This window comes from Alternaria incomplexa (genome assembly GCF_024043165.1).
Source record: "Alternaria incomplexa strain BMP 0042 chromosome Unknown scaffold_13, whole genome shotgun sequence".
Lineage (NCBI taxonomy): Eukaryota > Fungi > Ascomycota > Dothideomycetes > Pleosporales > Pleosporaceae > Alternaria > Alternaria incomplexa.
The window spans coordinates 1,087,718-1,100,646 of record NW_026249862.1 but is presented as its reverse complement, the minus strand read 5'-3'; the positions used below and the strand labels follow the sequence as shown (position 1 = coordinate 1,100,646).

The window sequence follows — 12,929 nt, the reverse complement described above, 5'->3', positions numbered from 1 at the left end:
GACGGTGTTAAGTAGAGGGTGATGGGGTGCAATGCGCGGATACCAGATGTGAATAGCTTGGCATTCAGCCAGGCCCAAATCCGTGGTCACAAGTTGCCGTAGCTTGTCGCGCCATCAACATCACATTCACGCCTGCTTATCTGCCGCCTAGCTTTGTCCAGTGAGGCGCCCGTACGCCGTCTGACGTATGACTCTGCTTTGTCTTGTTGCCAGTGCCAGACAGTCGCAGATCACGCATCATCATGTACAGTGCCAGGTGGGTGCCATCAGTGCACCCACGTGACAGCCGCCAGGGTCCACCGCCCCAGTCACCCAGCCATGGCACGCATCACCGCCATCGACTACAAGTAGCTTTCACCCAACTGATCATGGAATGGAGAATGTGTCATTCGTTTGCAGCAGTGTGCAGTCCATCGTACGTCGTTGCCTTTGACGTAGCCCAACCTGCCAGCTCTAAAGCACCGTAACCCGAAACCCCCATATAGTACAGACATCAGGACAAGTTCATCGCTACATATTACATTATTTTGCCGAAAGCAGGGATCAGTGTTTGGGCCAACCAGAAGGAGAAGACCAGCTTGGGTCCTGTCATGAGCAGCTTGGGCGTCAGTCCCTTGAAGAAGGACGTGGGACCCTCGTGCTTCATCATGTTGGACACGATCCTGAAGCCGCTCTCGGGGTTCTCAAAGTTCCTGTTCTGGATACGCGTCTTGATGACATCGAGAGGAGCAGAGACGACGAGCGATGCGCTGGCTCCGGCGATGGAGGCGACAAAGTTTTGCGACCATGAGGCCGAGTTGTAGTCGGTGAGTTTGTAGAAGTACTCCTTGGCGACAGCGGAACCACCGAAGAGCTGGGGGTGTGTTAGTATTCGGATAGCTGTAAGTAGAGTGGTATACATACTGCGAATGACCCTGGCGCGTTACGTGCTGCCGTCCATCCCCAACCACGGTACAGCCCGAGCCCTTCGTCGGAGATGATCTTGAACAGCCCACGGCCTCGGAAAGCCTCAGGGTTGGTTTGTCGCTTGATCTTGAGAACATCCAATGGCAGGAGGACAATCTCACCGATACCGATTATGGAACCGGCAGTCGCGTGCATGATAGCCTTGCCGTTGCCCTTGCCGAATGCGCGGTCGAAGCTGTCACCGTGGTTGTGGGCGAGGTAGTCGCGTACGAAGGGCTGTCCGCCGAACTTGTATACTCGTTGGAGGATCTATATCTGTCAGTCCGAGTTCCTGTGTGCTCGCACTTTCTAACGCACCTTGTATGCGGCGGCATATCCGAGACCGGGGAACAGTGAGAAGAATCGCCCAGAGACTGACGCGCCAGCTGCGTCTCTGAAGACAACCTTGTTGAGATGTGCAGCGTTCTCAATCTACATGTGTTCGAGTCAGAGGCCGTCGGGGTATTGTATGGTCCACATGTCGCACCTTGCCAATGTTGCTCATCAACCGCTTCGCCGTCGTGTCGACCGGGTGGAAGACCATGAGCTCTGCGATTCCCGCACATCCTGTGCATGTCAGATATGCTATATTGACTCCAGAACGGCCGATGTACCTGCACCCAGGACCCTAGCTGTGTTGGACTCCCTCTTGTACACCTTTGCGGACGAGTTGGTGCCGGCAGCGACTTGCGCAACCTTTGCGGCGGCTTCGGAAGGTGATGGCGTCATGGTCGAGGATTTCAAGCAAAGCAGAAATGGACAATTGACAGGTGTGAGAGGGAGCAACAGCGCAAGGCAATTGCGGTACCGAGCAGTGAAGAACGGGAGCTAGAGATAAGATGCCCAACGATACCCGCTCTCAAAAAAAGTCGTCGGGGAAGCGAGTTCAACGTCCGGCATCGCCCCGCCAAGCACCACGCCGCTACCACACGCGCCCCCAGACGCGAAACTTTGTCCCTCCATCCCGACACGCACCGGCAGCATCACATCACGCGATTGAGGAGCACTCCGCCTGCTACACGCGAACTCTGCCTCGCCCAGCATAGAAATCTGTCAAGTCGGAAATTTGCAGTCGCCACGTGACGCGCATGATGAAGCCCGAGTCCTCAGATCGTAAGTAGTTGACTAACTAGCTAACCATATCATACAAGAAGATTTATACGAAACAATAAACGCCCCTGTTCTACGCACAATCAAATCCGGAATGAAAGGCTGTGCGCCTATCCTTTCCTCTCTGCAACCAAGCCAGCGAACTCGCCTAGCGACGGTGTCTGCAGAATCTCAAAGATACTGACTTTAGCTTTGACAAAGCTACCCAACCAGTTCCGGAAGTCCACAGCAACCAATGAGTCGACGCCGATGCTTGTGAGCGCATCAGCAGTGTCGATGGCGCTCGTCTCCAGATTGAACAAGTCGGCAACCTTGGCTACTAGCAGGTCTGTGACGACCTCCTTCGTTTTGCTGTCACCCGCCGACAGTGCCGATAACTGAGCTATCAATCCATCGATGTTCTTGGATGACTCGGACTGTCCCTGAGCTGAGGCTTCTGTCGCGGTATCATCGCCCAGTCGAAGAGTTCCCAATCGACGATCATTCTTCACCGCTGGATCGTCTACCAACTTGCTGTATCCAGTGATACATGTAATGATCTGACTGTTTTCGGCCCGGCGTCGATTTGGGTTCCTGATTGCATCCCCGAATAGTCGCAACATATGGGCAATCGGAAGACATTTCATGCCAAGGGCCTTCTCCACGCGGTTCTTCACCACATCTCCTCCTTGTGCGACGTATCCGACATCGTCAATAGGACCAAGATCAATTGTCACGGCGGGCAGGCCAAGGGCAGTGCGGTATCGCGCAATCGCGTCCTGGAACGTACCGCCAGCGGTGTAGTTGCTCTGTGACACGTTGCCGAGAACTGCAGTGGCGGAAGAGGTCGTGATGAAGAACTGGAGGTCAAGCAGGTTGTTATGAAGGGCCCAGGTGCCGGTGACCTTAGGACCAATGGCCTTCTGCCACTGCTCAAAGGTCATGCTTTCAAAGACAGTGTCGTCAAGGATTGCAGCAATCTGAAGAACTCCCCGGATCGGAGGTAACTCTGCCTTCACCTCTGCGAGGAGACTACAGACCGCTCCTTCGTCGGCAATATCGCAGTTGCGAAGATGAACGTTGCAACCGTGCTCTTGTCCTTGTTCAATCAACGCCAGCCCCTTCGGATGAGCGACAGCATTGCGGGAGACGATCAAAAGGCTCTTGACCCCCTGTTCCAACATCCACGAAGCGGTGGCAAGTCCGATGCCTCCAAGGCCTCCAACGATCATGAAGGTAGAATTTGGAGCGTCTAGGCCAAGCGATGTTTCAGCCTTTGGGACGACATGAACCTCGTCGCCTGGCTGTGGCAGGATCACAGCACTGCCCATGTAGCTTCCACCTCGGACATACTGGAGCGCTTCATGGATCTCAGCCAACTTGAAGGCCTTCATTGGTGTCGCGGGTCTCGCTTCCTTGTGCTGCAACAATTCGATGGAGTTCGCCAATGCCCTGTGGAACATGGCGCCTCTCATCTCGCTGTACTGGAGGGTATCAAGACCAGTCATGGACACTCCGCGGCCAAAGGGCGACATGTCAAGATGCTTTGCCTTCTCGGTATCAGCCTTACCGATCTGCACAAAGCGACCAAACGGTGCAGTGCACTCCCAGGATGCCTTGAGCAACGGTCCGGTTACTGAGCTCAGCGTCACATCAACTCCCTCGCTGTTCGTCTGAGACATGATAGCAGAAACGAGATAGGCGGCTTCATCCTGCAGGATATGGCTGGGAGCGATGTTGTAATCTTCCAGCAGAACTCGACGCTCTTCGTCTGTTCCGCAAGTGACGAAGATCTCGGCTCCGATGTTCTCCGCCAGTGCAAGAGCAGCCTGGCCCACACCTGCCGTACCGAAGTGTAACAACACTCGCTCATGCTTCTGAAGTCTTGCGATGTCGCGCAAGGCTAAGCAAGCGGTGGAGTATGCATATGGGGTGGACGCGGCTTCCTCCCATGTAAGCTTGTCGGAAACTTTGATGACGTTGGTATAATGAGCGCGACCGGCGTTGCTGATAGGCCCTTTGAAGATGCCGCACACTCGATCTCCAACGCGAAGTCCGGAGTCTCGTGTGTCCGGGCCAAGGTTCCTGACGATACCACTGCTCTCATGCGCAACCGACTCGTTCTCTTCACTCGCCCCTACAATGTTCAGCCCAAAGGCTTTCGGTTCGATCTCAACAAATCCACTCGGCAGATCATCCGCCGCATCAGATGTATCCATAAAGCAAGACTCTGCGCCAGATGTACCGCTGCCTGATGGTTGTAGGACTAGTGTTTTGCCGGAGTAGCTGAACTTCTGCAGCTGAAGAGGTTTTGCGCCTCCGCTGGCAGCGCGATCCTGTTCAAAGTCCGGATAGATGCGAGGAACGTACAGGTTCTGGTTTTTGGCGGAATATTCCCAATCAATGTTGATGTTCTCAGATGTGCTGTAGTCAAAGCTTTGCTTGAACACATGCGCAAGCATGAGGATGGTCTCGGTTGGCAATGATTGTTGGGGTGGCTCGCATGCCAACCGAACGTATCGTGTGCTTGGATCTTCGCGTCGCAGAGTTCTCAAGAGACCAGTCACCTGGGCAAAGCGTGGATCTTCATCGTCGACAGCTCCACCAAAGCTCAGCCAAAGAATGCCCTTGGACCGAAGAAGGAGACTTCGGAGCTTTTCAAATGCACCGCGATCCATAGTATCGATGAAAGGTGTGCCTTGGTCGAGCGCCATGATCAGTAGACGGTCACTGTCTGCCTCAACTTCATCGAGAGTCTCCACCGAGGGAGCTGAACCAGTAACGTGCTGCACGGTTCCTGATACTTGATCCAACCAGGTTTGAGGTTCCAAAGCTGACGGTACGACAATCGAAATTGAAGACGGATACAATGGATCCTGGGTTTTGGCGTGCGACAAGATTGTGCTGGTAAACTGGACTTCGGGGTTTTCGCAGTCTCCAATCTCGAACTCGACGCCAGAGAAGCCTGCTGCTTTCAGAGCCTTGTCCCATACTCCTAGGTTGACGTAAGGGCATGTTTGGCGTTCAGGCTCTTCGCTCAACCACCATCTCTCAACTGTTCCGAAGATCAATTGGACGTCAAGTGAATCCTGGCTCCCTTCGAGCAAGACTAGCTGGCCTCCAGGTCGCAGCAGCTTTCTGACGTTCGACAAGGTGCGCTCCAGGCTCGGTGTCGCATGGAGCACATGCGAAGCAACTACAAGATCGTAACTATGGGCTACGAACCCCTGCTCGATCGGATCTTGCTCGATGTCGAGCTTGGAGTAATTCATCTTGTCTTCCCAAGTGGCAAACTTGGTCTTTGCTGCGCCAAAGAACCCTGAAGAGATGTCCGTAAAGTCGTAATGGCCCAGTAGCGAAGCACCTGACTCTTGCTCAGATCGCGCAGCGAAAGCATCCAGAACAACGGATGTTGCTCCGCCAGTTCCGCCACCGATCTCGATGACTTTGGCCCCGGGTTCCACAACAGAGTAAAGCTCCACAATCTTTCGGAGATGCTTGTAAGAGCCGTTGCAAAGCTGCGGAAGCTGCTCGTAGTAGCGATTCAAGAGTCCGTCTTCCATCATCAACTCCAAAGGTGTTAACTTGCCTTGCACGATGTCACACAGATGGCTTCCAACGCGTTGGACCAACTCTCCGGACGCGTTGGTTTGGGCCACTCGATCACAGAGCTCCTCGATGGAAGCCTTGTTCCTCGTAGACCATTGATCACTCCCTGACATGAGTGTACCTTTGTCGGCCGACAGGATGATGGAGTTCATCCACTCGTAGAACCTCTTGTGATACCAAGTCCATTGGTCGTCCGCCTTCGGTCCCAGCTGCTCCAGAGTTCGGGAAATATGGTGGTAAGATATTTCGCGGACGTCCCGTGCAAAGTCGAGTTCAGACTGGGTTAGGGGAATCCTCATCGAGTCTTTGATATCATCTGGGATAGCGTAGTGGATGTCGAGTTCCCATCGGCTCTTGGAATGGATCGCGGGATGCGCTGACTTCGCATCTTGCGCATGCGTAGCCGCCTGGGTAACACGCTGGAGACGGAAGTTCTGCATCTCGAATGATCCCGTTTGGTGCGCATCATCTCCTGTGGGAAACACTGAGCCTGTGAAGATTGAACCTTTGGTGCCTGATGACAGGCAGTCCAGGCTTGCGAGCAACCGCTGGTCCGCATGCGTACCGAGCTGGGAAGGCACGATCACCTTCCGGATCGAGCGAGGTATGAACATTGCATCCTTCGTCAGGTCGGCGGGTAGGGTCGCGTAACAGCATTGGAAGATCGAGTCCAGTGTCGTTGGGTGTATTACGTATTGCTGTTCGCGTTCAAAGGCCGCTGGAGCGATAGAGAATTCAGTCTCCGATCGTTCACGAAGAACGCGACTCCCAACAATGTTCTGGAATGTTGGTCCGTGGTGGAAGCCCGAATCTCGCAACCTTTGGTACAGGTTCTCGGGCTCGATCTCCTTGGTGTCCTTTTGGTGGGACAGCACAGAGCCAAGAGAAGCCCTGACATCCTCTAGTAAATGCACGCCGTGGTCTGATCTAGCTGTGATGCAGCCCTTGCAGTGCTGTATCCAAGCGTGCTTGGTGCTGACCGACCACAACTCAAATTCGTACCAACCGGCGTTGTCCAGGTCCTTGTCGTTGCAAGGACGGAGCGAGAACTGGATCTCTGTTCCTCTGTTCGAGGCACTCGACGTTTGTGGTATAATGAGAGCATTGATGATGTCCACATCTCGCAAATGATACTGCAACTGAGGTACCTCTTGGTCAGGCTTGCTCTTGAGAAGGCGCATTGCTTCGATGGCCATTGACACATATCCTGCGCCAGGAAGGACCACACTTGATTCCAATTGATGGTCGACTAGCCAAGGAATGTCATTTGTCCTGAGGAAGTTGCGCCAGGTCGGAGTCAAAGGATTCGATCCAGGAATGGCTCTACCAAGCAACTCATGGGGCTTGAAGCGCTTGTATCGATGCTCTTCGGAAGCCCTTGGCTCGATCTTGTAGGAGGTCTGATGGTTCCAAGGATATTCCGGGAGGTCATGGATATACTTTGACTGATGTGAGATGTTCGACTGGGGTTTGTTCACAGCTGTGAGATGGACAGGGTAGCCTCGCGCCACAAGGGCACAGACGACGTCTTGCGCAGTGTCAATCGCATTTAAAGGTCGCTTCAGACAAGAAAGGTACGGCATGCGTGTCTCGCCGAGCGTTTGTCTGACGGGACCTGACAAGGTGTCGTGGGCTCCAATTTCCAAGAAGACGGAGACCTGGCGATTCGGTGTTGGCGCTTCACCCTCAGGCTTTGTCGAATCGAAGATCAACGCTTCCAACGCGTTCGAGAACAGGACGGGACTAGTGAGATTGCGCACCCAGTGTGCGGCCTCAAAAGTGGAACGTGAAGTGACAATGCCACCCGTCACTGGAGATGCAAAAGCGACGTCGAGCTCGCCTTCTGTGATTGGTCCTAGAAGTTCCTCGAGGCAACTCTGGTACTCCTCCGCCATATGCTCCATGTGATGAGAGTGATAGGCGAGAGGGACCTTCAGCTTCCGTGCGAAGACATCATCTTCTGCCAAACGATCTGCGACTTCTTCCAGGGCGTCCATGTCACCAGAGATCGTGACACTGGATGGACTGTTGACACAGGCGACTACTACCTTACCATCAGAAGAGAGATCAGTCAGGTACTCTCGGACTTCTTCAGCACCGAGACCAACGGCCATCATGCCACCTGATAGTTTTGTGATCTTCTGGTACTTCTTGGCAAGTCGTCCACGGTGGTATACGACGCCAACAGCTTCCTTGAACGAAAGCACGCCCGCCGCGTATGCTGCCGCAATCTCACCACTCGAGTGACTGACGACAGCGGAAGGAACGACATTCCAGGACCGCAGCAAGTCAACCAAGCACAGCTGAACAACGACACTGAGCGGTTGACTAAGCTCAATCTCCGCGACCTTGGTAGTCTTCGCATCACGCGATAGCTCTTCTCTCAACGACCAAAGCGCACCAAATTCTCGCAAGTGGGCCTCAGCTTGATCGATAGATGAGCTGAACACCTCAGATGAGGTCATGAGCTCACGGCCCATGGCGTACCATTGCGCACCCTGACCGTTGAAGACATAACCTATACGAACTGGCGCAGACGATGCGCGGGTCGGCTTCAAGCGGCTGTCTTCGAGAGCGTCGGCTAGTTGCTCTAGACTGCGGGCCTTGACGGCGACGGTCCATGGGAACCTCGATCTGCGCTCGGAAAGCGTGTAGGCTAGATCGTTGGGCGCTGGGGCATTTCCTGCCTGCAGGGCGTTGCGGATGTACTTTGCTAGGTCTTTGCATCGTGTGACTGCCCCGGCTTCTTCTTTGGCGCTCAACATGTAGACCAGAGACGACGTGTCGGTGGAGATATCGGAAGGTTGATCAACCCCATTGCTCGCATGGCTATTGCTGAGGTCATAGCCATTGGTAATTGGGTGCCCGTTGGTGTCGGCGTGTTCATTGGTGCTGGCGTGTCCTTTGGTGCTGGCGTGTCCATTGGTGCTGGCGTGTCCATTGGTGCTCGCATGTCCATTGGCGATCTCGCCGTTGCCATTCTGGAGTGCGAAGCGACGCTGTTCGCCAGGGCTCGGGGGAGCATCGAGGATGACATGTGCATTGGTTCCACCATAACCAAAGTTGTTGACAGATATCCTGAACGGCTTGTCCTTTGGCCATGGCGTCAGCTCTGTCGGTACCTGAAGTTTCCAATCCTCTAGTGGTATGTTCGGATTGGCTTTCTCGAAGGTGGGGTTTGCAGGTATTTGCTTGTGGCGTAGTATGAGAGCTGCTTTGATGACTGCTGCTAGCCCGCTAACAGGTTCAGTGTGGCCGATGTTACTCTTGACAGAGCCGACCCAGATGGGGTCAAACTTCTCTCTTGAGTTACCGAAGGTCAATGCTAAGGCCTCGGCTTCAATAGCGTCACCCCCGGTTCCTGTGCCGTGGGCTTCAACGTAGCCTGTTGATGAGAGGTCGATTCCTGCCCGGCTATAGCATTGCTTGATAAGCTGCTGTTGCGCTTCCATAGAGGGAGATGTGATCGTCCCGGTCCTACCGTCCTGGTTGACAGCGGATTCGCGAATCAAAGCGTGGATGTGGTCGCCATCCCTCGCCGCTGCCGAATACTTCTTCAAAACTAATACGGCCATGCCCTCGCCCCTGCCGTAACCACCGAAACGATGATCCATGGAATAGCATTTTCCATCTTCGTGTAGAAGACCCAGATTCGAGATGGCGATGTAGAAGTCTTGGTTCAAAATCGCGTTAGAGGCTCCAATGATGGAAACTTCGGACTCTTGATTCCGGATGCTGTTGACACCCATGTGCAGAGCTACTAGACCACCTGAACATCCCGTGTCGACAGTAATACTGGGTCCCATCAGGTTGTAGAAATGTGAAACTCGGTTCGCAAACATGGCTGGACCGTTTCCAGTGACAAGAGATGTGGGCATCGAGTCCGCGTCTTTCATCAACATCTCGGCATAGTCTCTGCCAAAAGTTGCAGAATATACGGAGGTGTTCGAGCCGGAAAGCTTCTCGATGGGAAGACCCGCTGTCATTCTGTTAGCTCTGGCAAGACAGCGCGTCAGGGGAATCGGGGTGCTAGCTTACCACTCTCAGTCGCATTGTATACTCCTTCTAACATCAGTCTCAGCTGCGGGTCCATGGACTTTGCGACCTCCGCCGTAAGGTTGAAGAAAGGCGCATCGAACTCTGTCAAATCGTCCTCGATGAAGAAGCCGCCCTTCACATGAAGCTTCAGATGGATAATCAGCTACTACCCATGGTTTTGAAGTGCTTGAGGACACTTACACTATCTGTCCGCTGAGAGTCGGGATGCGATGTCTTGCTAATGTCGAAGCGGCTCTTGGGAACTGGCGACCAGCAGCTCTCGCCGCTGGATAATGTGTGCCATAGACCATCGAGGTTCGATGCTGACCCTCCGAACTTGCAGCTGATGCCAACTATCGCTATCGCGTTCGAGAGGTCATCGGATTTCGGTTGTGGAGGAGCATCAGAAGGCACGCCGTTCATGTCCGGAATGCCGTTCGTGGGCGTGGTGTCTGTGTAGTAGAGCGGCATTATGAAAAGGCGGGTGTGATGGGTATCTTGGTTGTCAATATCAACGAGATAAGAAAGAGAAGCATCAAGAGGGAGGCTGAGGCATATATTGCCATTGTTCCTCAAAGGCTATCTGGCATGGAGGACTGTGTGCGCCCCCGGTCTAATCGTATCTAACCCGCCATCCTGTCCTCGAATTAAATTATTCCAACACCCGAAAGCACAGTCGAAACGTTGCGCGTCTATTTTCGATGACGACACAGGAATGTTGTTGCTAAGAGACGGCTAGCTCACGTGATCAAGTGGGCAATCGGGGCGTTGCAAGTGCTCGCGAACTCTTGATAGTGACGCCTCATCTAGGAACGGCTTGTAATGTGAAACGGCTTTTTGGGACAACTCGTTGACTAAACCGGTAGCGTACCATGCGATGTTCGGGACATAGTGCAAAGCACCCCGAACGTTGTCGGGTCATACGGGGAATTGGCGGCTGGTTCATCCGTACAGGGGGCAACGCTCACCATTTTGGTGACTGTGTAAACTCCCTATTATTGCTAGGATGTCCACTCCCATATCTTCTTATCTTAGTGGTGGACCGACGTAACAACCGAACTTCGTCATAGCCAACATGAAAGTCGACATCGTCAAAGTAAACGGGATCTGGCCTCGAGGCCATCAGAACGCATCACCACAATCAGCAAATCTGCCAGCTTTAGATGCATGGTATGCGCACCGCCGTACTGTGCCTACTATCTATCTCTTCAAGAAACCGACGGAGCAACAAGATCTTGTTGCGCGACTAACTGAGAGTCTTTCTCAAACACTCGATGACTTCCCGCGCCTTGTTGGGTCTCTGGAGAGCGTCAAAACTTTAGATCCCGAGAAGAGTGGGCAGGAGTTCCAGCGAACAATTGTTAATTGGGGCAGTTCTAGCGACAGAGCGGTAGAGTTCACTGAGGCACGTACCAGGTCGCGCATCCGTGGACTCCTTCCACCTGCTACTCTCAACGAATCGACATTTCTATGGGACTATTCGCCTCTGTCTCTCCGCGGACTGTTTCCAACACCTTGTGCGGAGCCTCCAGGCATTCGCATTCAGTTTACGGAATTCGCATGTGGTGGATTCAGTCTGGGTGTCGACTTTGAACATGGCCTGGCGGATGGTTATACGGCGGGAAAATTCTTAGAGCGCTGGTCGATGATTTATGGCCAAATGTTCCACAACGAAAGCGATGCGCTCCCCAATCCCCCGTCATGGCAACCAGAAATATTCAGCGACCAACTGGTTGATATCGATCTGGAAGCAGAGGGCTCTGCGCTGCTTGAAAAAGCGAAAACCCTTCCGACGCGAGGCCCATATCGCCGTACTCTCCATTCAGACGGCTCCAACGCACAGAGGTCGGAAATGATGTTCAACTATCTGTTACATGTACCGGCCATGGAGGTCACGCACAAGCTCGGAGAGCTACAGAAGAAAAGCCCAATGCGCTTGACTGACCAAGCAGCGCTAATTGGTTTCTTCTGGGCGTGTCTAAATCGAGCTCGAGTCCACGCGCAACGTCCGCCCATCGACCTACACTTAGCAAGCAGCTTCCGTTGGCTTCTGGGCGTACGCGACGGGCTGCTGGGCTCGCCGTTGTTCGTGGTCATGGTCTCCCCCGATTCTGAGAGCAACCCTACCAACGCCACCGATCCAGTGAACCTGGCTGTCAACGTCACAAAGGCTCTCGGTGAATACGATGACAGTGCCATGCACGCAATCACGTATGATGCTATGTTCACCGACAGTCCCTCACGTGGCTTCATGCCAAAAGGAGGGGACGAACATGTGGAACTCAGCTCCGTAGCTCACTTGGGATACGACAAATTCCATATTGGGCCTCTACGCCCATCCTTTTATATCCCTTCGTCGTCTATACCCAACCTTTTTGTCTTAACAGAGGCTGTGCCTACTGGCCCTCCTGTCGGTAATACGTGGTACAAGAACGGGCTTAACTTGTTCTTCAATGTGACTGAGGATGTGTTCGAAGCGTTCTCGTCTGATCCAGCATTGGCAGAGTGCGAAGTATACCAGGATGTTTGAAGAACAGGTGTCGAGTTTTTGGTTGTTATCCAGGTGGGCTCTACCTTATTTATGTTTCGTCCTAGGATCGCTGGATTGGCTAGACATGTATATACATATAGAAAATGCACAGCAGAGACGCGAATGTATTGAACAACAACCTTGACATTGCTTGATAATATGGGACTTGGATCATGGCTGCCGTGTTGTGGCCCCCTCGGTTCCGATCGGAATCGGAATAGTCCGGCCGCTTCCCCACCTTCTATCAACGATGTATGCGCGAAGCTGCGTTCTTCCTCCACACTGCGATGACTTTGTCAACAATTACTCGATAATTCACGAAAGCTTTGTGAATGCGATACCAGCTGCTTGTGATGCTAGCGTGATCATAGCACAAAATCTCGTCGGGTTGATGCACCTGTGCTCTTGTGCGTCCGGTAGAACAGACGCTCAATAGGATACGCCCGCAGCCCCTGCAACCGCCGTAGTCGTCAAAGAGTAACATAGCAGCAAGGTAAGGCAAGTTTCTCGTACGGAAGCATCAGCAGCAACAACTTCGTTAACAACATAGACCCGTTCAATCGTGGCTAGAACACCAACGTGGGCAGCATCACAGAATTTGCCGTTTAGTGTTGTCGGCACATTGTTCGCGGAAAGCAGCTTTCGTACAAGCAATTTAAGATATCTTAATTCTAACTAATACTGTACATAACACATGTGCGCGCCTTAAAGGTATTGA

At 53.2% G+C, this 12,929-nt stretch overlaps 3 protein-coding genes across 3 annotated transcripts; 1 reads left to right on the top strand and 2 right to left on the bottom strand.

Annotated features, from left to right (window-relative positions):
- Positions 1-517: 517 nt before the first annotated feature.
- On the bottom strand, positions 518-1,101 carry J4E90_008677 (uncharacterized protein; the record flags this gene model as incomplete). The annotated part of the gene is made up of 2 exons (XM_051438199.1): positions 518-853; positions 904-1,101. The coding sequence occupies 2 exons, from the start codon at positions 1,099-1,101 to the stop codon at positions 518-520; spliced, it is 534 nt and encodes a 177-aa protein (XP_051288198.1).
- A 1,064-nt stretch (positions 1,102-2,165) lies between these two features.
- J4E90_008676 (Type I Iterative PKS) lies at positions 2,166-9,855 on the bottom strand (the record flags this gene model as incomplete). The annotated part of the gene is made up of 2 exons (XM_051438198.1): positions 2,166-9,622; positions 9,852-9,855. 2 exons carry the CDS (start codon positions 9,853-9,855, stop codon positions 2,166-2,168), a joined length of 7,461 nt encoding a protein of 2,486 aa, XP_051288197.1.
- Positions 9,856-10,756: 901 nt separating this feature from the next.
- On the top strand, positions 10,757-12,211 carry J4E90_008675 (uncharacterized protein; the record flags this gene model as incomplete). Its single annotated transcript, XM_051438197.1, has 2 exons — positions 10,757-10,762; positions 10,808-12,211. The coding sequence occupies 2 exons, from the start codon at positions 10,757-10,759 to the stop codon at positions 12,209-12,211; spliced, it is 1,410 nt and encodes a 469-aa protein (XP_051288196.1).
- Between the last annotated feature and the right edge of the window lie 718 nt (positions 12,212-12,929).